This window comes from Anas acuta, chromosome 11 (genome assembly GCF_963932015.1).
Source record: "Anas acuta chromosome 11, bAnaAcu1.1, whole genome shotgun sequence".
Taxonomy (NCBI): Eukaryota; Metazoa; Chordata; class Aves; order Anseriformes; family Anatidae; genus Anas; species Anas acuta.
This window is the reverse complement of record NC_088989.1, coordinates 16,347,450-16,370,895: the sequence shown is the minus strand read 5'-3', so window position 1 is coordinate 16,370,895 and position 23,446 is coordinate 16,347,450. Positions and strand designations below refer to the sequence as shown.

General features: G+C 47.4%; 1 protein-coding gene and 1 non-coding gene across 4 annotated transcripts in view; both read right to left on the bottom strand.

Annotated features, from left to right (window-relative positions):
- The window catches only part of IARS1 (isoleucyl-tRNA synthetase 1), a 102,373-nt gene extending 84,003 nt beyond the window's left edge, over positions 1-18,370 (bottom strand). The window contains exons 1-6 of one of the 3 annotated variants that reach the window (XM_068695151.1): positions 18,239-18,370; positions 16,194-16,283; positions 14,239-14,358; positions 13,598-13,754; positions 13,013-13,132; positions 9,727-9,809 (exon numbers count right to left, since the gene is read on the bottom strand). In XM_068695151.1, coding sequence (XP_068551252.1) covers positions 9,727-9,809; positions 13,013-13,132; positions 13,598-13,754; positions 14,239-14,357 — 479 coding nt within the window. In that variant the 5' untranslated portion in view covers position 14,358; positions 16,194-16,283; positions 18,239-18,370. Of the gene's footprint in view, positions 1-9,726; positions 9,810-13,012; positions 13,133-13,597; positions 13,755-14,238; positions 14,359-16,193; positions 16,284-16,640; positions 17,747-17,818; positions 18,172-18,238 lie in introns of those variants that run through there. The other 2 variants (XM_068695153.1, XM_068695152.1) reach the window with 2 other exon arrangements.
- On the bottom strand, positions 15,189-15,323 carry LOC137862786 (small nucleolar RNA SNORA84). Its single transcript, XR_011100524.1, has one exon. It is a non-coding gene; the product is annotated as a small nucleolar RNA SNORA84 (small nucleolar RNA).
- Positions 18,371-23,446: the final 5,076 nt, after the last annotated feature.

The window sequence follows — 23,446 nt, the reverse complement described above, 5'->3', positions numbered from 1 at the left end:
AATATTGTAACATTGAGTCAATGCTCAAGATGAACTGTAGCTGGAAGAGTAAGGTACTTTACATTGCAACTCATCACATGCCCACATGATGGACAAAACCCTATGTTTCTTTGTATCTGAACAACACAGGGTTTGCTAAACGATCACCCACATAAATCAGCTCATCAGTTCTCACTGACCTACACGTCCAGTGGTGTTGTCTGCAGGTTGGTTACCTTACAAGTAAGGCAGGAGAGGGCAAGTCTATCATGCCAAATTCAACTACAGATCCAAGTTTCTGCAGAATCCGTTCATTTCAGATGCCACATGCAAATTGTTAGAGTGCTGACTTTACAAGCTCTTTTTACTTGAATATTTTCAAACCATCCTAATCACTTTTCTGTGTCCCTTTCCAGATAAATAGCCCATTGCTAAGCAACCAACCCCATCTTGGCAAGCAATGCTTTTTCCTGCAGGCTGTGTCACTTTATGCTTGAGAACCTGGGCCTGTATTTAAGTCAGTGTTTTGTCTTCGATGTTTGAATGCATAATCTTTGACGCAAAACAAAGGAAGACTACTGTACTGATTTCCATCTACAGCCTGAAAGAAGAATATCAAAAGATACGGATCAGCCTGTTATCATATCAAGAAGATGTGCAATGCAACCAGATTTATCCCTGGGCCTCTAGTAAAAGAAATATATTTTTTATGAGTGGTCACTAACATGAGGAAAGTTACAGAACCCAAACTCTAAGATTAATAAAAGTCTAAGAAACCCTCAGCAGCATCAAGTTCTACCATGAAAGAGTCAAACCCAGAAGTCTTTCAGAGCTGTGCACTCCAACAGAGGTGGCTTACCTTCCACACACAACTCAGAAGTGACCTTATTAAAGCAGAAAACGTCACCAATGGTCAAGTTGTAGCTTGACCCTAACTCAAATCCAAAGCACAGCAGTGGGTGCATGTGTTTTACAACTGAGACTGCTTCAACTTAAATCTAAGTGTCTCAAAAATATAGAGAGATTTCTTAATGTAGTTTCATCAACTTTCTGCATATACATTTCAGCTGGCTAACTGTAGAAGTTTTTATGCAAGTTAAAATTTAAATGTATGCTTACCACCTCAGAGCCTAATTAATGCAGAGTGTGACAAGCGACAGCATTTATACTGAAGGTGTTCTACTTGCCTTTCAAAAACAGTTAACTAAAATATCTACAGGGGAAAAAAAAGCTTCACTTTAGCTTCACTTTCTAAAGAACACTGCCTACTACCAGCATAGAAGAAAACTCCTTAGTGAAACACTGAATATTTAATTCAGCTGTAAATATGTAAGCTTCAGACAAGGTGAACGCTAGATGGAGCTGCAAAGTTACAAATCCAAGCCAGCATCTCCCTCTTGCGGCCATTCTGACTCGCTGCAAAACAAGAGCACCCCGGTTTTTCTGAAGCCAGACGAGCTGGTGAGCATTCTAACCACCGAATTCAAATCACACGTTTACAGCTGACCAGAACTGCTCCTTTCAGAAAACTATTCCAACAAAGCAGTGAGAATTATGAAGTTGAGACTTCTGCTTGATGTAATAGCCCTCGTTATCACCATAAAAACAGCTGTTATCTTGAAAACCACATAATTGGTTTCCTCAATAAAAAGCCCTTGAGATCAGTTCCTGTGCGATCATGAGAAGTGCACAGATGACAACTGTCAAAGACCTTTCTGCTAGCAGCACTGCCCTCTTAAAACAAAGCAACTGCTGGAGACTACCCTACGTCTAACAGGAGTCCCTTACCTGTTACAGACAGCACATTTTGCTTAACAATTCAACACAGGACTTCAGACAGTAACTTACCAAAATCTCTTTAAATCCCTTTGATAGCAAAACACTGGCAATTTGCAAGAAAGGGACTCTAGAATGATACACCAAAACTGAAACTGACCTCCCTCTGAAAAGAAAAAAAAATTACAAAACCACACAGCTCCTTTCTGCTGACAAGCAGAAAAGGTTTACCCCAAAAAGATCAGAGATCAAGGAACGTTCCCTTAATTCGGGCACAATTCTCCTCAAACGCAATGCCAATTTAGTTGTATCCTCTCAGCTATGCAACACTTACTCTACTTCACGGAAGAAAAATAAGGTTTGGGAAAAAGGAGCTCCAGGTGCATGTCTCAGTCTTTGTTAACACAGATCCTGCTCCCTAAAGGTGAAAGATTGCCAACTTCTAAACAGAATGACAAACGGGAAACAAACATTTATTGTCCCTTAGGTGCCATGAGGGGATGACAACCGCTCTGACCCAGTGAGTACCCAAGACCCCAAGTTACACTCACCAGGTGTAACATCCTAGAAACTGGAGCATACTACAACATTGATCACAGTCATATACACAACGTGTGAACATCACAAAGCGAACTTGGGCTTCCAAAAGCTACTGAATTAGCCAATGCAATATTCAAACACTCAAATACTGGCAGCCAGGTGAGCCTACCATACCCTGGGGTGCACCAAGCACAGTCAAGGGAGGTGTCCCTCTCTGCTCTGCACAGCCTCACCTCCAGCACTGTGTGCAGTTCTGGGCACCACAGTACAAAAAGGACATGAAACTGTTGGAGAGTGTCCAGAGAAGGGCTACAAAGAAGGTCCTAGAGGGGGAGACGTATGAGGAGCGGCTGAGGGCACTGGGCCTGTTCAGCCTGGAGAAGAGGAGGCTGAGGGGGGACCACATGGCGGCCTACAGCTTCCTCACAAGGGGAGTGGAGGGGCAGGCATCGATCTCTTCCCTTTAGCGACCAGTGATAGGACCCAAGGGAGTGGTGTCAAGCTGTGACAGGGGAGATTCAGGCTGGATATCAGGAAGAGGTTCTTCACTGAGAGGGTTGTCGTGCACTGGAACAGGCTCCCCAGGGACGCAGTAATGGCACCGAGCCTGTCGGAGTTTAAGAAGTGATTGGACTGTGATCTTAATCACATAGTCTGGGTAGACCTCTGTGGAGTCAGGAGTTGGACTTGATGGTCCTTGTGGGTTCCTTCCAACTTGGGCTATTCTATGATTCCATGAATTCTGGAGAGCTGATTGGGGCTGCTGAGAGCAGGGCCGTTCACCTTGAGGTGCAGCAGCCACAGGCTCCATGCCCTGTGTGTCACCCTGCATTGTACGAGGGCTGCCTGAGTCCCCAGGCTGCCTGCCTGCACCCAACCATCATCTGAGCACAGCCTGTTCCCCCCCAGAGGTTCCTGCAGCTCTGGGGGCACTTCCTGGGGTCCCTGACATGAGACAGTCACACGCTAACGGGGTCTGCTGGAGAGACTCTTTTGGGTTGACTCTGAGGGCTGCTTCAGGTGCAGGAGACGCAACACAGGGCCTTTCCAGAAGGTGGCTTTCTAACATCTCCTGCTATGTCTGGGGAAGAAAACGAGCTCTGGTCCCACCCTGCTCTCAAGAAACTGTGTAGGAGAAGGACGTGAGGAGGGAGCAAGCTGATGGTCTGCACGGGACCTCAGCATCGCTGCAGGCTGGGGGAGGCAGGACAGAGCAGAAGGGATGTGCCAGCCACTCCCTGCCTCAGACGCTTTGTCCTCACACCCACAACCCTTTGCTTCTTCCCCAGGCCCTGGCAGCTGCTCCTGTGCCGCTCCTGTGCTGCCGAAGGCACCCACCGGCGCTGCTCCAACTTGACCAACAGAGCAGGCACCTGGGAGTGTGCCAGCTGCGCTGGCGTGGACAACGGTAAGACGCACAGGCCGCATGCTGCTGGGCTGCAGGGGCTCAGGGCAGCCTTGCCAGAGTCTCTCTGACCCAGGACGGAGCAGAGCCTCTACTGCCATGGGTCTGGAAGTCCATCCCACTCACCTTCCTGCCTCCTCTTACAGCCTCCAGTGCCAACCAGGGGCTCGCCAGCTCTAGCACCTCCAGTGCAGAGGCTCCGGGGCCCTCCCATGGCTCCCCAGCACCCGAAAGCAGCAGCCTCAGCAGCAGCAGCAGCAGCCAGGCAGCACCAGGGCCATCCCACAGCTCCCAGGGGACTGAGAGTGGAAGGCCAGCAACAGAAGAGAGGGCAATCAGCCAACCTGTACGTCAGGCCCAGGACACCTGTAATGATCCTGGAAGAAGCCGCACGAGGAGCTGTGCTGCAGAACCCAGCGCTGAGAGCAGCACGCCCAGCTTGGCCAGACAGAGGGCACCAGGAACCTCCAGTCACTCCATGGTGCCCGAAGGCAGACTCCCTCCCAGCCAGCGGGGACGACCCCAGAGAAGAAGCCGCTCACCGCTGGAACATCAGGCCACAGATGCCCAGAGCCAGCCCCAAAGACGCCGCAGGAGATGCCATGAACCACAGACCAGTGCTGGGAGCAGCAGCACCACCCGATCTGCCAGGCAGGCGGCATCGGGGTCCCCCAGTGGATCCCCAAGGCGTAAACGGCGACGATCCTCCAGCCAGCAGGGGTGACCCCAGAGAAGAAGCCACTCACCGTTACAACATCGGGCTCCAAATATCCAGAGGCAGACTGGAAGACGGTGTGGCAGCAGACCTGCTACAACCCCTAGTGCTCAGAGCAGCAGTGACAGCAGTAGCCGCTCTGACAGTGAAACAGCACCAGGAACCTCCAGCAGTTCCTGCATTACGGCTTGCCGTGCCAACCTGGGGCTCGCCAGCCCTGGCACCTCCAGTCTGGATGTTCTGGGGCCCTCCTATGGCTCCCCAGCACCTGAAAGCAGCAGCTGCAGCACCAGCAGCCAGGCAGCACCAGGGCCATCCTACAGTTCCCTGGTACCTGAGAGCAGCAGCCCCACCAGGCAGCAGGGGACAGAGCAGAGGACAATTTGCCCATGTTTACATCAGGCCCAAGACACCTGCAACAGGCCCAGAAGACGCCACAGGAGCAGCCATGCACCACAAACCGGTGCTGCGAGCAGCAGCACCACCCGATCTCCCAGGCAGGTGGCATCGGGGTCCTCCAGTGGATCCCCAAGGCGTAAACGGAGACGATGCTCCAGCCAGCAGGGGACGGCCCGGGCAAGAAGCCGCTCCCCATTACATCAGGCCACAAATACCCAGAGCCGGCCCTGGAGACAGCGTGGGAGCAGACGTGCTGCATCCCCCTGTGCTCAGAGCAGCAGCAGCAGCAGCAGCTCTGAGAGCGAAACGGCATCGGGGTCCTCCAGCGATTCCCCGGTGCCTGAACGCAGCAGCCACTGCAGCCACGCCGGGCCTGTCCGGACGCGAAGCCACTCCCGGTTACAACGTCGGGCCTCAAATCCCTACAGCCGGCCTGAACAACGCCGCGGGAGCAGCCGTGCTCCAGCCCGACGTCGTGGCCCCAGTCCCCAGCCACCATCACAATAAAGCTTGCTGCCAATCCCATCTGTGCAGAGGGATCACACGCACGTGTCAGCTTCAGCCTCACTTGCACTCCCATTAGATGGATTAGAAAAATAACAGAATTCCAGTAAGCACGTTTGGCTTAATCACATTGTCCAGAAGGGGTTACGATCTACGCAGCCAGGCATATTGTTGGGCTGTACATGTCCCAGTTATCAGCCAACCATCACCCTGTAGACTATGGCACGTAAAACTGGGAGCCGTGAAATTATCGTGTCTTTGGGGAATTGTGGTATGAACGTTCCCTGTGAGATTCCCAAGTTTCACTCCATTCCAACACCCCTCTGTTTCTAACGGCACATTCATTAGCGCAGGCCCATGAGGTGTTCAGGTCAGAATCGATACGATACAAGCTGGCATCTGCTACATCCAAGTGAAAACCATGCTTAGGTGGGATTGTTGCACAATGGCACAATGCATGCAGTTACAACTCCTTGCCCAAGGAGCAGAGATTCTGTGGAAAAGGCTCTCCCATGAGTCAGAAGCAATGCTTGAAAGACAAGATGTAATCAAATAAAAAGGAAGCTATGATCAAAGACAGACACGTGGGGATGAAAAAAAACAGGGAAAAAAAGCAAAACCAAAAGGAGTACTGAAACAATACTGGACACGAATCAAGAAAGCATAACCATAAGAGGAGCGCTCAGTCCAATACCAAACACAGAAAGCCTATCTTTAGAATAATATCTTTATAAGACACCTTCATATGACAGACAGAAGAAGCATTTATTCTGGGGCCTACGAATTTTTAAGTACAGTATCATCAAGTCTTATGTCCAACTAGGAGGGAAAGCTTTAAAATCCCAGCATACAGAGCTCATTTTGCTCCAGCTCTACCCTCCAGGCTCTCAACTAGCATAAATAAGGACATTTCCTGCTGTAATCTTTGTATCAGTGCACCGAATGATTCTGGATTATGTCAGAAGTGAAAAATGCACTTATAACAGAAAATAAAAATATGCAAAACTGATGCTAGACTTACCCCAAAGATCATCTAACTAAACAGGAGCTCAGACCATTCCTCCTTTAAAATAAAAGGAGATGAAATAAGGACTGTCATGGTATGATCACCACCACCTTGGAACTAGACAACTAAATGCATGGAAGAAATTGAAGTGTGAAAAGAACTCAAATACTAGAAAAACGTACAAAGCAGACTTCTTCCTTGTGAACACTATCCCTGTAGCAAATCACTGAAATGTCATGGAATACACAAATTACAGCAGTGGTTCCTATGAGGACCCATAGATTTGTTGTTTTGAAGTCATTCTGTTTTAGTGCTGGATGAGTTCCCCACGCAGAAAAAAATAAAGTCAGAAAACAACTTGTACGACTTACACATGAGGGGGGAAAAAACAGGGTCACGACATTCCAGTTACATGCATCCTTACACCAAGGGCAGCTGGACAATGACGTTTAGTAACACAGCTCAACAGTATGGAAAAACCTCAGGCCAAAAGGAAAGCAAAGCTACACGTAGTGAGCAGTGGTACAACAGCCAGGCAACCCAAGGCAAAGGTTCCAGTTTTGAGAGCTACCTAGAACCTCTTCGGCTGTAGCATAGGAGCAAGACAGGGGCACCCCGAGCCTGACACTTACAGAACATCGAAGGGCAGCGAGGCCAAAGGCCACTTCTGTCAAGGAAGAAATCTGAGGTCCTCTCTAAACAACAACCCTAACGGGGAAACAAACTGCAGCAACTGAGATGGTTCAGGTGGAGGAAAAAAAAAGCCCTGTCACTGACAGGAGCCCCATGCTGCGTGTTCACGGTATACAGCATAACCATTATCTCAATCCCATCAAGTACTCATTTCCTGTTGTAACTAGGAATGATTTTTTCTTTTTTCCTCTCACCCACTTGCTCGCAATATTGCAAAAGGGTTAAAGAACATCTTAGAGCACAAAAGCAGATAGCAGATGTTTCTGTCACCAGTGTGGCATGAGCACTGTGTGGTTTTGCACTGTACAAGCAAGTCTTTCAGAAACACACACGAAGCTTTCAACTGTTTTTAAAACTGATTTATGTTCAAACTGCAAAGGGTAATTTTAGCCACTAGATGGAAATAGAAAGCTGATTAACAAAACCTACGTGCCCAAAGGTCAAAAAAAACATTGCAAATCATCAGATCCGAAACATGCCGCAGTTCTGACCACTGAGCTCTCCCCTCCTCTCCTTGACACTTCTGACTTTTTCCTCTTCAATGGCCAGAGAGAACTGTTCTCAAGATGCAAACTATCTACAAGCCTGAAAACCATGTAATGAGCCAGTGGCAAAAAAAAAAAAAAAATTTAGAAGTTCCTGTTCTTTCTTCAAAGCTCATACACTTCTCAGACCAATCTGAGGTCAGTAAAAAATTTAAGGTTATATCAAGTTGCTCTCAATTCCACTGCATCTGTCTTGTGAGCTGTACAAATATTACACAAACCCATTACATTTCACAGAACAACAGAAATTCTACTTGAGGCCACTCTGGAACGGCCAGCCCGAGGAAGAGTTAGAACCAAAAAAGTAACTTAACCATATAGGTTTAACTGATGGAAAGCCTGAATACAAAATCCTTACCACATTTTAACCACAAAAAATCCATGGTTGCCACGCTTACTGCTGTTATATCAGTGGGTTTTTTTGTGTGTGTAAGAGTAGTATTCTAGTTCCACAGGCAGAACATAGCAAGAAAAACATTGGATAGGTCAATACGGTCACCAGATTTCAGTTAGTGCAGAAATTAATCTGCAGCTTCTGTTCCATACTTATCCAGGCACTAAAATATTACAAATTTTTTAAATTTGTTTAAATGAAAAAAATCATTAAAACAGATCAGTTTTAAGAAGTGCACTTGAATCTACCATTCAAATGAATAATCCTAATAGACAAAATGCATCTTGAATGACACAGATTTTCAGTTTGCTGATTGTGTTGGTAACCACCTGACTTCCTTTAGAAAAATTTACATTATGTTGTCAAAAGCACTACTGTAACTAGAGTGCTCTCCAATCCTTATCTCCCTTAGCCTTGGGGCAGGCTTCCTGCATTCCTTTTTCATTTCCCTCCTCCATCCACTCTGTGTAAACACCAGTGGTTCCACCTCCTGCTCTGTGCGAGCAGGTTGGCAATGGTACTGTATGTCCCTTCAAGACCTAGACTTCATAGACAATCCTATTTTTTAAAACAGCCTTTTAAAAGCATATTTTGCAACATGATTATGCAGAAAAAAAGTAGCACCAGGAAGCAAAAAGCACAGAATTAGAAGGCTGTCTGCATACATGCTTCCCGAAATCTCTCATATCACAGAGATTTCAGATGCAAAGTCTGGATCCAAATAATCTTACAAGAGGTAGGTTTCTTGCCAGCCTTGGCTTTCTTGTCAGTCTTAGCTTTATCATTAAGCAGGGATTCTTCAGCTAGTTATACATCTACTTCCTTCCTATTATCCCTGCAATGCTCATCAAAAATTCACTGGTACTTCAGTCCTCTGTAATTGTTCCAGAGCCACCTGGAGGTTTTATCAATCCTTTAGCATACCTATACGAACCATTTAATTACATATAAAACCAACTACACAGCTCTATAAAGAAAGGTTATTAATAAAACTAAAGAACATAAATAATACTTTATTATACATATAATTTACTTTTCAATGGCTTTTTGTCAGCATACACTCAGCCAAACCTTTCCCCATAATTCACCTTTTAACTCTAGCACCTGAAGTACTCATTGTTGCCAGTTTTCCACTGTGTCAGCTCAGTTTGTTTTTCCTCAACCTCAAAGGTCATCTTGTCTTTTAGAATTCCAACAGTCATTCTGAAAATGTTGCCAAAATTCTTGAAGTTAACTCTGCAACAGGAGTCCCAGACAGCTGTCAAATTATACTGCCAAGAACATCTAACAGCAGATTCCGAGCCTCTAAGTTCAAGCTTAAAGAAGGGGGTTTACTGAACAGAGTTTAAAGTTAACACTGTGAAGAAAATCAAGAAGTTAAAGAGAACTTCCTAAATGGAGCAAGGAACACATTCATCCATATGTCACCAGAACTGCTTTGAGGTTGACATGGAGTAGTACAACTTCAGGAGTAAGAGTAGTCTTGTTCATACTTACTTTGAAATACTTATTTTATTTTGCCCATACTTATTTTAGTTTGAAAATCCCTACTATCCTCAAAGAAAAAGCAGTTCAATTAATTCCCTCAAACAGGCATCAAGAGATTTCACACCCCCTTTGCCTTCTGTATTTTTCCCACTGTTTATCTGAACTTGGCACATTTCAAAACAGTTCTAGCGACATATGGATCAATACCGGTTACAGTAACTGAAGCCTTCTTAACATTTTACATTCGTAGAGCATATGTGCAAGGTATATGAGTTAACTTACCACACAGACTCCATGAACTCAGGATAAAGAGTTTTATAGTCATTTTCAAAATCAATCCAACGTCCTAATCTGGTTACATTGAACTGTTAAGAAATCAGATTAACAGACATCTTAACATTAAAGATCACAGTGCATTTCCACTACTTATTCTGTAAAAAGCTTTATTTTAGGAGTGCAGCGTTTGTCCCATATCAGCAAAACACTTAACAGTTCTATGAAATGTTTAAGCCTGACATAGCTCAAAACAATGTATTTAAACAAAGACAACCAAAGAATGAAACCATAATTGTTTAGATTCAAGACCACAGAATAGTCAAATATGTTTGACACTACTAAATAGAAATGGTGGTGGAACAGAAATGCATTTTCAAGGTTCAGCTGTGGTTCAAACACCTGAGAATTGCTACTGACTACAGGGGTCTTGTTTTCCCTTTTTAAAGCTACTGGTTCCAGAGACAGTGAAACCTGGAACACCGTCTGTCAGCTTCCAGTTTTTACCAAAATATGATGTGTGCAGAAGACAAGGAAATTATGAAAGAAATGGGTGTGTCACAAGAAGTTACCAAAAATGTTTTCAGGGCCAACTGCCTTCCTTGACTTCCCAAAGGTATGAAAGGGCTGCCAGCAGAGATCACGACACTGACAGGCACTAGTCCCTGTCTCAGGACAGATGTGTTCAGGCCTACTGGCACAGGATATGAAAACTAAAGAGTAGTAAACTAGCTATGGAGTCCACCCGGGACAGGGTACTTTCCTAATTTGCAATTTTTGAACTGTTAGCTCTACGAATAACTGAGCCCGGAAACATCTATCCTGATACTGTTACATGCAGGCAGGTCACGCTGAATGGCAAACTGGTAGAGTGATGAGAGCCAATGATTTCTCTCACTTCTATAGTTTCATAGCATACCTGAGTTCCTAAAATATGTAGGTCTTTTCTTTTAAGCCACTCTGACATTCCATTATTAAGATCCAAAGCCTACAGCTGATCACTACAAGGATCCAAGAAGCTGGAGTATTATATTTGGTCTCAAAGATCTCATGCATCCAAGAAACTTCTTTTTCACAATGTTTTAACTTTTTTAGCTGCTCCGAACAAAAAAATAAACACTATTTCCTGGAGGAATTTTGAGAATTCCTTTTTTAACTTAAAATTCCTATTTTAACTTTACCAGACAATTATATAAAAAAAATAAACCACTTATTATCATCTGAAATACATGTTCGTGCGTTGATATGCACACTTACATGTTCAACTGTTCCCACAGAACAAAATACAAAATCTGTTTACTGTTAAGAAGACTACTGTTAATTCAGACTAAACAGCACTGTAAAATACCATTTGCTGAATGTAGAGTTAATAGTGACATAAGGAAAATAACATCAACTAGAACAACGCCCATTTTTATTTTTAAAAGCAACCAAGAATGATTAACATCATTGAAATATGAAATTTAAGTATGGATGAATGACTGTTTATTTAGAAGAACAAACCCTGTTCTTTTAACCCAGTCACTTGCTCAATTTTAGGTTGCAGCTATTTTAGCAATGATAGTAGTTTCTTTGGACACTAGCCATAGCTTCAAAATGCTCTCAAGGGCACAAGACAAACAACACTCAAACAATAAATGTATATTTCAATCAAAACGAATAGAGCAGGACTAGAGAACACATAGCATAATGAGGTAGACCAGCCTCTGGATCACGGGAAGGAAAAAAAAGGATTATTATGCCTGGTAAAAGAAACAAGTAATGGTGAAGATAAAGGTTTACTGTAAGCCTCAATTTTATAGAGGAATTACAGTTCTTCAAACTAGAAAGGCCCTGTGCTTGCTGCAAGCTGAAAAAGTCTGATCCCTCCTTCCCCTCATCTGTGGGCACTTGCTATCACCTGCTGTCACTGTGGCACAGCCAGGAAAAGCACCTGGGCTGTGCCTTACCTCCAGAAAGCCACATAGAAAAAGGTCATCACTTCACATCCGTACCAGACTAGTAGCAAATACAAATGGGTTAAACATACTTTATTCTGGCCCACTCTAACTGTTTTCATGCATACCTCCTCTTTCCCATTCATAACTATTGTAAACATATATACAGAAAGAAAAACATGCTAAGGACAAAATGAAGAAGTACCAGGTCCTATGTACAGAACAAATACTATCAAGAGCTACAAATAAAACCATGCATCCAAGAAAATATCAAACCCAACTACTTAGAACAGCTCTCTAACATAAAGGGAGTCTACAAAGACCAATGCTCTCTCCTCTCCTTCACTATTTTCATGGATTGCAAAGTTTACACCAAGACTCTCTTGGAAGAGTGAGGGTCTACCCACACCAATTCTGACCCAAAAATGAGATGCTAGAACTTCTGCTGTTCCAGAAATAGAAACTATTCCTACACTCTGACAGTAACACTGTCAGTAACAAAGTGGGGACCAGAAAAGCCAAGAGATGTTAGTGTGCGTTGCTTTTATTTGCTCCACTTGAAAACCAATTCAAGTCAGACTTCACTTTCAATTTTCTATACAGAAGAAGACAAAGGAAGAGACAATTTGTTCAGTGTATCTATTTAGTTAGACACTTTGAGCTGCTCCAGGTTACGTTCAGATAACCTCCTGACATTACAGCAGTCCTCCTGTTCTGAAACACAACGTTTTCCTTATGTTCCCCTTTCAGGATCACCAGTGAAGAACAGTGTAGTTAAGGACATGGCATTTATGAATGTAACCAAACAGAAGGATAAAGTTCACCCCAGCAGAACAATTTATACAGATGAAGCCAAATGAGTTTTCTGAATAAACCAATCACAACACCACAGTGGAAATCCAGACAAGTTAGTATAGTCTCTCTTTGTAATGTTCAATTCTTTAAGAAGAAGTTGACTCCCACCACCACATCTGTATAGCAAAGAGCAGTTGCTTCTTTCCATCCACCTCTGAAGAGGAAGTCATTGCAAACAGTCTCTTATACCAAGGGACCACTATGTGACTCTCATATGCCATCCACATTCTGAGGACCTACCCCTTTCAAAACCTCAAGTCAGAAATCCTCCTCACTGATGCTACCTCCCCTCTTTGGTCTGCAAAACGTTGCAAGGTTACACTCTCAACTTCACATCATGACCCAATGCACCTAGCATAAAAACCACCTGCTCTTTAAGTCAGTGCTCCCTCTGCTGTGCTTCACCACAGCATAAGACACAATAAGGAGAGGTCCAGTAAATACGAGAGTTCTACATCCTGTAATGGAACATACAGCAGAACGCACACTGAGCCTTCACTTACCTCCCATTCCTTCGAGTACCTCATCACAATTCCTCTGCACTGGTTGTTGTACTCTGCAATGCCCATCTTTGCCACATCTTCTGGCCCTTTGATACCTAAGGTCTTGTCAATCTCATATTCCTGGGAGCATTGAGGAAAAAAAACAGGAAAAATCACCCTGCTGTCAAAATCTTTCACATAATTTCTCTAGTTAATGTTCTATGCATTATATGGGCTGAAGGGTCTCTATCCTTCTGAGTCTTCATTGAGTACTACACCTGAAATAAGCAGACATTTTAAAGGATAGCTTCAGTGTGAATATGTCTTTAGCATCTTAAGAAAAGGAAAAAAAAGGTTTCTGAAATAGATACCAAATAAATACATGATTACAGTAAGTAACAGAGTGCCTGGAGAAGGGCATATGATCAGCAGAAAGCACCAGAAGCTAGAACACAAAGGCCAGAGCAATACACTGGACAAAGAACTTCCATTTCTCTTTTAGCAACCATGCCAGGCGTAAGAGCAACGTAAACATGACTGATGAGCAGGAAACACCATGGAAAGAGGAACCAACAGACATATCTGTAGGCAGACTTTTACACATACCACAGGTAAGCCATGGCAATCCCAGCCAAACCTTCTGTCAACATGAAACCCACTCTGATGAGCAAATCTGGTTACTATGTCTTTAATGGTTCCTGCAAGAATATGGCCATAGTGTGGTAGCCCAGTAGCAAATGGAGGGCCATCATAGAAGTTAAACCTGGAACACAAAACAACATTCTTAACTAAATTGAACTTCAGCATCAAATCAAACAGGGTAACTGTATCTGTGCTTCCTATGTCGTACCAGGGCAACATCAATTTCTCGCTCTGCTGTTAGCAGCCAACACAAGCATTATGTTGGCAGAGGAAATAAAGGCATTATCTCAACTCCTTCAGGTCCTGCTTGCCAGTTCTACCACAGTTACTACTGAAAACGTCAGCAGGCTGCTCCACAGCTGGCAGACATGGGAGTTGTCCTTTCTTACCTAGAGATTTATTTTATAAACTTACTGAGCAGGAAGCTACTGTTTTATTACTACTACTAGTATACTGTTGATTCTTCATACACTGAAATATAAATGGTAACTGACATGAGAACATTAGCCAAGACTGCTATCTCCAAAGAGAATTGGGGCCAAAAAAAAGTAATTACAGATAAGCCAACCTTGCATTGCAACAAACAGCTTTTAGATGATTCTTACCTAGGTCTATTCTTCGACTGCTTTAGGCATTCCTGGAAACAATTCAGTTTTTTCCAGAGCTCCAGTATCTTCTCTTCCTCATTTGGGAAAGAGATGTTTTCTGGAACTTGTTGAACCATTCTTTCCCAGCAAAGACCAAGCAAAGAAAACACACATTTAACAGAAGTGGAAGAAAAAAATGACCTCAAACACAACTATTTTGCAAATCTGTATCAACCTGCCATATCTTTGTTTTTCCAAAGAAACTGACCCAGTATCAACATGAAAGCAAGCTCCGTATTCTAAATAATAATAAATAATAATGAAAATAATAATAATAATTTTGATAGATTAACACCACCGTTTTGTAACGGGAAAAGCATTCTCCACTCACTAAACTAGTCATTTTTGTAATATGCTTTTACTTTTGCTTCCATAGAAAACAGTCACAGGCTGAATTATTTTTGGCTGCTGGTGGTTGGGTTTGGTTGGTTGGTGTTTTGTTTTCCCTTTTTTATTGTTCAAAATTCTGAATTTTCACGTCCAAACTGACCTTTCAGCATCAATTTGTTAACTAGTACAGGAACTAAATAAATTAGTTAAAAGGAAGCTACTTTTCACTGTACATCTATTCCTAGCATTTATGTTTTCAAAGACTTATACCGTCCTTTTTCTCCTTAGTCCACCACTCTCAGGAACACCTAAAACGAGCTTAGACTTCACATGGCATCACTGAAACACGTGACAACAGAAGATGAACACGGGGAGAAGAATTTGAACAAACAGCTAAGGACAAGGCTCAAGGACCTCTGCTGTGCATCCTCTGAAAGTTTTAACTTCCAGAGGATCTGCAGATTTTACTTGCATCAAGCTCCACCAGTAAAGCTGAGTGATAACCATACAGGTTTTGAGAACTGGCCCAGCTGTCAACACCCCATAATCTAATAAATTAAATACATATTAAAGGTTCGGTCTGTAACTGCGACCGGGCTATGGAAGCTGCTCATGTATCACAGACTCCATGCGTAAGTCACAGTATCACTTTTGGCCCCTTTCTACCAACTGGCGCACTGCACGCACAAACCAGTGTCCAGCAACCACAGGCCACAAACTTATACACGCACCTCCCAACAGTACAAGCGAAGTTTATTAAGTCAAAATTAGGGGGAAAAAAATACTGATCATAGTTAATATGCAAGTTAGTCACTACCACACATTTTTGTTCCTAGTTACAGGACACAATTTTAGACAGATTGACTTAAAAGACAAACCCAATTTAAAACTCATGTACGTCTCAGCTGAGCAACAGGTTAAATTAAGACTTCAGTGTTCAGGAAAAACATCAGTTCACATGCTGATGCATAAATAATTCAGCATATCCAAAGCATGAAGGGACCCCAAAGCCCACCCTGTCCCAACCCTTGCCATGGGCAGGGCTCCCTGCCCCCAGCCCAGGCTGCCCCCAGCCCCATCCAGCCTGGCCTTGGGCACTGCCAGGGATGGGGCAGCCACAGCTCCTCTGGGCAGCCTGGGCCAGGGCCTCACCACCCTCTGGGGAAAGAATTTCTTCCAAATATCTCATCTAAATCTACCCTCTCTCAGTTCAAAGCTGTTAGCCCTTGTCCTATCAGTACACCCCCTTACAGAATCCCTCCCCAGTCATCTCATAGCCCCCCTTTAGGTATTGGAAAGTTGTTATAAGGTCTCCCCAAGCCTTCTCTCCTCCAGGCTGAACAATCCCAGCTCCCTCGGTCTGTCTTCATAGGGGAGGTGCTCAATGACACACCACTTTCAAGCAAGACTCCAAATTTACATACAGATTAGTAAGCACACGGGTTGGTTGTTGTTTTCCTGGTTTTTGTTTGTTTGTTGGTGGTGGGCATTTTTTTGTATTCTTGTTTCTTTGTTCATTTTCTGCTGAGAAAAAAAGCTCAGGGTTAAGGCAATGCACCACTGAAGAATTAAAGGGCACTCACTTTTCTACAAGATAGTAACATTCAATAGGAAAGGCATCAAAGTTTACAGATTGTACTGCAGCAGTCTCAAACTTTTGCTGAGCTTCTTATCTAGAAGGAAAAGAAAAAAAAAACAAATATTAAAACCATAAAAGCAAGTTAGAATATGGTTTTGGGGGTATTACAATCAATAGCAAATATTTAATTACTCAAGAAAGAATCAATAAAAATCCTACTACGTGTGAACCGAGATTTCAGAAATGCACTTGACAACATAAAACATGTATGGACGGATAATCAGCACAAAGGAGATTTCAAAACATTACTGATTTTGTTGCTTGGAAAACTGAGAACTCACAAACTAATAGCACACGTCAGATACTGTGACAGGCAGTTAAATGAAATGAACGCACCGCATCCTATATAAGCAGTCTCCCAACCTTCTGAGGCTTATGATCGGTCTCTTACCTCTGTTCCAACCACCTTCTTCCACAAACTATTGTGTAGACTTGTGCATGACCTTCCTTCCCTCCACAGGCTAGAGGCCTCCTTTCTCCATCTACAAATGCCCTCCCCAGAGTTAAAGAACGCGTTACTTCACATTCACACAGAATTAGACCCTCTCGTTTCCTGTCTTTTTAAGTCGTGATATTTGAAGCAAGGCAATTTCTGGGATAACAAACTTGTGAACTGATCATCAGTTAATCAATATAACCATTCTCTCCATCCTTTCCAGAAATGGAAGTTTAAAATGAGAAGCTGGCTGCCTGGGAGCAGGATGCTGAGCTACAGACCGAATGTTGCTGCTGAGAATCCTTTGCTAGCAAGTTGTTATGCCTTACGTACAGAACAAAACTGCAACACTAACCAACGACCTAAGAACAGGTGGAGAAAAAAAAAAATCCTGTTCAACTACCTTTAAAACTTTTTAAAACTGAGTAATAGTGTTCTATTCCAACCAGCCCTTCACATAAACCCCTGCACAGCTGGAAATACAAGAACACGCTTCTATTTGGAGCAACTTTTTTTTTCTGCCTAAAAAGGACATCAAGTTACCACCCTATTGGCCAGTCTCCCTAATCTCTCCTGCAATTAGTTCGTGCAATTACATCAGAAAGGAATGAAAAGCACAGTTTTCATCACACGAGTTCTGTGCTTGATGGTAACAGAAAACTGATGTTTTCACCTTCTTCAGAACATGCTGATAATGACCTGGTTCAACTCAGCTATCCGACAGGTAATGAAACTGATGAATTAGACTTTTCTTACTGATAAAACATCTCCTAAAGGGATCGGATCAGAAAATTAAATCTGGGAAACTGCGAAGCGCCAATTTCTAATTCCTTCAAAGTTAAATGAAGCCTACTCGAGCTGAGCCCGACACCTGAGGATGGGTTAGGGAAATTGCATGAAGTGAACTCATGTGAGCCTGTCACTCAAGCTGAAACACTGGCCAAGATGGGCTACAGCTCGTCCAGTCCTGCTTCTCTTCATGCTGAAAAGCCGATTAGAAGAGCACTGACAGGGCGACCTGATCCATACACTAACGCTCTGTTTAGGCACAAGCCCGTCTGTGAAGCACACCAGAGAGAGCCCCCCTGCTGCACCCACGCTCTCTTCAGCAATTTCTGGTGCCTCCACACTACCTCCACTAAAAGCGTAGAATCCTTCGCTGTACAAACAAAACCTGCATCATTTGGGAATGGCTCCGAACGACCCATTTCATAGATCAGAAGCTCCCGGCAGCTGAATTCGCGAACGCTGCAGCTGCACAGAGCCGAACCCCGGGTTACCCCGCAGGCTGCGCCGACCCAGCAGGGCCGGGCGGGCCGAGCCCACCCGCAGGGCTCAGCTCCAGCCGGGGCTGCGCTCCCACAGCGTCACCCGCGGGGCGCCGGAGCTGCGGCCGGCTCAGGAGCCGCCGCCCACCCGCAGCGAGGCACCACAGGGGCACCACAGGGGCACCACAGGGGCACCACAGCCCTGCCACAGGCGCCCCGAGCCCCGCCGCGCCCCCCCCGGCCCCGGCAGCGCCCCCAGGCCCCGGGCCGGGCCCCGCCGCTCACCTCGGGCCGCATGGCAGGAAGCGGCGCCGGGCGCACGCGGCGCACGCAGCCAATGGGCGCGCCGCCCAACAAGGCCGCCTGCCATTGGTGCCGCCCGGCCCAGCCCCGGCAGGGAGGGGCGGTACCGGGGGGAGGCGGGAGGGGGCGGAGGGGGCTGGGGGGTTCCCGTGTTGCTGAGGGGATTTAGGGCGTTGTTTAAAAATGCGGCCTTGAAATATAGAAAGATGTTGGCAGTGCTGGTTCTGCTGTTGCCACGTCCAGGTTCTCATCGTTCTCCCCCTATTTTGTGCTTCTCTGTCCTTCACGAGTGTAACAATGACCCGAACGCACACCGCTCTGCTGGCCTTACCCGTGTGGTGCCCGTAACAAACCAGTCGGGGCACAGCAAGCTCCTTCACGAGCACTTTTATCCCAAAGATGGGCAGAAGAGGGAAGACGGTGGTACTGAGTAGTGCAGGAGCTGCACTGTGGGTCAAAAAATAAGGGAAAAAGGGGAAAATTGAAAGCCCGGGGAGATTTCTAGCAGAGAGATCGGGGCTCTGTGTAACTGGGCCCATCCCCAGACCGAAAGAGCGAACGTCTCCGTGCCCGTTCCTCACACAGCAGCGAGCTCAGCTGGGAGGCAAGAAGCGAGCCCCCCGGGAGCCCTCACAGGGGCAGCCCCAGCTCCCCCCCGGGGGCGCGCTGAGGGAAGGCCGGGCCCGGGTCTCGGCCAGGCCTGGGCGCTCCCGGCCCCCGCCTCCAGGGGCAAAGGCGGCGGCACCGCGCGCCCCCTGCCGAGGGGCGAGGCGGAGCCCTGGGCCCCACGGGCCCGTCAGGGCGGCCGGGGAAGGCGAAGTCGGCCCCCGCTGGGGCGCGGGCACCATTTTGGATCGGCGGCCCCGGGGGTGGCGGCGGCCCCCGTGAGGAGCTCAAGGGGCGGGGGGCGGCCGAGGGCACGGCCGCGGAGCTCCGCGGCTTCCAGCGGCCCCTCACGGGCCCGGCCGCCCCTTCCCCGCCGCAGCCATTTCGCCTGCCCGCACCTCACGGGCGGCTTAGGCACTTTACGTAAGACCACTGCAACGGGGGAGAGGGCGAGGGCGCTTGCGCAAAGAACTGAGCGCAAAAGGTGTTTGTGAATAGGAGAGGAGCAAAACAACACTCCCCGAGAGTTGGGCCAAACCAACGGGCGCCGCGCGGGGGTGGCCCGGAGGGGGAGGTCCCGGGACTAACCCTGCAGGCACCAGCGCGGAGCCCGGCGGTGCAGATCGCTGTGCAGAGCTCAGTGTCGCTGCCGGGTCCACAGGTGGAGATTTGCAGAAGACAGGCTGGTTGAGGAGCAGCCGTCTGCCTCCCCCAGCACTCCCCCCCCGCGGCTCGGCAGCAGTTGGACCGCGCCAGAGAGTATAAATAGGGGGTGTGCGCGTCCCCGCTGTTAGTCGGCGTGGGGCGGCGGGCGGTGTCGGTGGCGTGCAGCGCCTGCGGCTCAGCGCCCTCCCCGCAGCCGTCCCTCGTCGCTCCCCTCCCGGCCCCGGCCCGCCGGCCCCTGGCGGAGCGCTGACAGCCCGGTAGCGGCCGGCTGGGGGTGTGGGCGAGGCCATCTCACCGCGGCGGCGGCTTGGAGCCGGTCAAGCTGCCCCGCAGCCCGCAGCCGCTCAGCCAGGCTATGCGCTGCAGACGGGCTCCGCTCAAGAAAAAAACGGAGCGGATCGTGAAGAGGTAGAGGCGCCCGCGGAGGCCCCCCCCGGCGGGGACGCGGCAGCAGCAGCAGCGGCGGCAGCAGCAGCAGCAGCAGCAGGGCGCTCGGCCACCGGCGGCACAGCCCGGCGAGAAGCGGGAGAAGAAGCGGCGGCGGCGCCGGGAGCGCTCGGCGGGGCGAGGAGCATGTGAGGGGCCGGGGCGGCCATGGTGCGAGGCGCGCAGCCGGCGGTGAGCGGCGGCAGAGCCCGGCGCCCCCCCTGGGGGGGTCCCGCCCGCGGCTCGGCGCTGCCGCCCGGCGCCTGCCCCGCGCCGCCCAAGGGCTGCGAGCCGCGGCGGGGCGGCAGCCGCTCGCGGTGGCCCCGCGGGAGGCAGCCCGGAGGGGCGAGGAAGCTGCTGGGTGGGCGCCCGCACGGCCCCTGCCAGCACTGGCAGCAGCAGCAGCAGCAGCATTGCCGCCCCTTTCGGCGCTGCCACCGGCCCGGCCGGCCGCGGGTGCTGCTCTCCCTGCGGCCCGTCAACGTGCTGGGCAGGAGGGCGCCCGGCATGCGGGCCCCCCGCAACACCAACCAGTTCCTGATGCGGGAGAAGTATCAGCTCATGCACCTGCGCTCCGACTCGGTGGGCACCGAGAGCGGCGGGTCGGACTGCGAGATGGACCCGCTGGACATGGACTCCTACCTGGGGGTGCTGGAGAACGCCCGCGGGGCGCTGATGGACGCCGTGGAGGACACCCGCACCTGCGGCCCCGCTGCGAGGTCGCCTCCGGCTCCGGGCTGGGGTCCCCCGCAGGAGGAGAGCCAGCAGTACTTCCCCTCCGAGGACGATGTGATCGAGAGCGAGCTCTTCATGGAGAGGGACTTCGATGAGTTCTGCAGCCGGATCGCCTGAGCCCCCCGCGGGCGGCTTTCCCCGCGCTGTGTCGGGTCGCGTATTCCTCGGTCACCCCCCTGCGTTTTTGCCAGGGGGGTCGGCCGCTTTTATAAATGAGCGAGTGTGTATGAGCGGGGGGCAGCCCCCATGTAAATAAAAGGAACTTTTCTGGAGGCAAGCAGGCTGCCAGCAATACTTCATGCGCCGGGGGCTCCCGGGGTGGGCTGTGGGGAGGGCAGGGGAGAGGCAGGCAGAGGTTGGGGGGTGTGGCGGGGGGGAAGGCCAGGGCCAGGGGCAGGGAGCAGCAGAACCAGGAAACCAAACAATCCAAGCACCAGAGGGGACTTTCCTCACCTCGCCGAAGTTGCTGCACTCCCTGGGAGCCCAGTGGGCAGGCAAGATGGCTCAATACATGCACAGCAGTGAAGGTAAACACAAACCATCGATTCTACAGCTATTTACAATTCCTCTCCTTCTAAGGAAGGCAATCAAGGCAGAAAGGCACTTTGGACACAAGCTACTGATTGCACCACTGTGCCATTTTTCTACTGTAATTGGAGCGTTTTCATGCCTGCTTTACATTTATGACAGCGGGGTTTTATTCTTATTTTACCAACCACAGCAGAAGGAGAAGTGTCTAGAAATATACTTAAAGGGCCTCTGAACACCTAAAAACATAGATGCCAAGCACCTAAAATGTGGATGCTTACCACCTGGCCAAAGCTCTCCAGGATTAAGTTTTTTAATTTTTTATTTTTTTTTAAGGTTAGGATTAAGTTTTTTCATACATACCCTGAAGGTAGGAGCTAAGGTTAAACACAAATCTTGTGAAATCCCTCAGGAAGAGAACGTTCTGGGGAAGGGGTCATGAATTCAAACTAATAAGAGAATGGCTTGAAACAGTTACAGTACATTACACAACAGGTAACACATTCCTGAAACTTGTTAGCACAGGGGCAAATTGTATCTGCTGGTCTGGAACAAGTTTAGCTGAATTATCCTTACATCCACAAACAGGGGACAGAACCCACCCCCAGGTGCTGAAGGAGTAGGAACAGAGCAGACTGTGGCAGTGGCTGCTTGCTCTCACCCTCCCTAGGCAGCCTTGCCTGTGCCCACCAGAACATGAGGCCAGGTGAGCCCCGGGTCCCATCGAGCAGGGGCTGTTCTTTTAACCTTATCCCACTTCCAGCACACATGTAGGACCCTGGGAGCAGCAACCATGTCAGTCTCCAAATCATTTTTTCAGTGTGTCTCCTTTTCGCTTCAGCTCCCTGAGGCCTGTAACAGGTCTCATTTTTTTCCACCACATGAAGATGTGATGTATGCAGGGCATAGAGCTGGGAAAATGAGCTATCCCCCCTATCCCCCTCCTCTCATGCATGCCTGTGAAATCAGAGCTCATATGTCAAAACAAACCTAAGCCAGAATGTCGGTGCACTTGCAGATACTGCCCTTTGCAATTAAAGACACAGACACAAATTAATCCTTATCTTTACAATCAAAACTCTATTTTCAGGCAAAATGTTTGAGATTTCAAAATCTTCAGTTATGATCCTGTGAAATACAGTGTCCAAAGACACCATTTTCTTCATCCTCTTTAGCAAAGGAAGCTGTTCAACACATTACATGAATGATAATGCTTATTTTATCTGGAAATAGCCGTATAGTTTATGGCTATTTTTCACAGGACAATACATAAAAACTTCAGGCAATACAATTCCTTATATGCAAAACATAACTCTTACTGGCAACAATAGGCTTATATTCAAATCACACCTATCTTTGGAATTTTACTCAACGGTAAGTCATTCTAGGGAAGAGGTGTAAGACAACCTCTCAGGTAAATGAAACCATAGTTCACAGCCAAAGAAACTACAAAGATTTGGTCTCCAGGAAGCTTGTATTTTATTAATGAATCTAGATCTGTAGTAACATGCTAATTTAATGGCTTGAATATGTTTCGTTGCTCCTCCCCCCAAAAAAACCTTGCTATTTGAACGAGTATGACAAGAACTCACTGTGGAATCCTTACTTGAAGATTGGCCTGCATTCTGTATTGCTGCTGGTGTATTATAGAGGTGCCTTGTATTTTGAAAGCAAGCCCTATGTTCTCCCCAGCAGACAGAGCAATGTGCCATGAACGATCCCTTCGTGTTCAAGCCCCAAAATTATATCAGGGCACCTCACCTTCCTCCTCCTCCCAGTGTCCTTCTCCACTGCCTTCTTGCGCTGCCTGCCACCAACACAGGCTGCAGTGCCCTACTCGGCATGAGAGCAGATGCCACTGCAGTCTGTTTGTCAGCAGTCATGGTAGTATAGCATGGTGGAAGGAGGCAAAGACAGGAAAGTTCTCCCTTTCTCCTTTGAGTCTATGCAGAGCCACAGCATCCATGTATTTAACCACGTACCAAGCAAAACCAATGCCAACATGTTCAGTGGGGAGCCCTTGTGTATTGCCCTTCATCTCCATGCTCACATGTTCACTTCCTTACTGCACTTTACCCAGTTCCCCTTGTCTTTCTAGCAAGCCCCACGTTCTCTTAATTTCAAGACCTTTTGCCATTGTGTTACTTATATTACTTAGATCTGGTTTGTTTGTACATTTTCTTGTTTTCTTCCTTTATCATTTGAAATTATGAAATTTTTATTATTTGA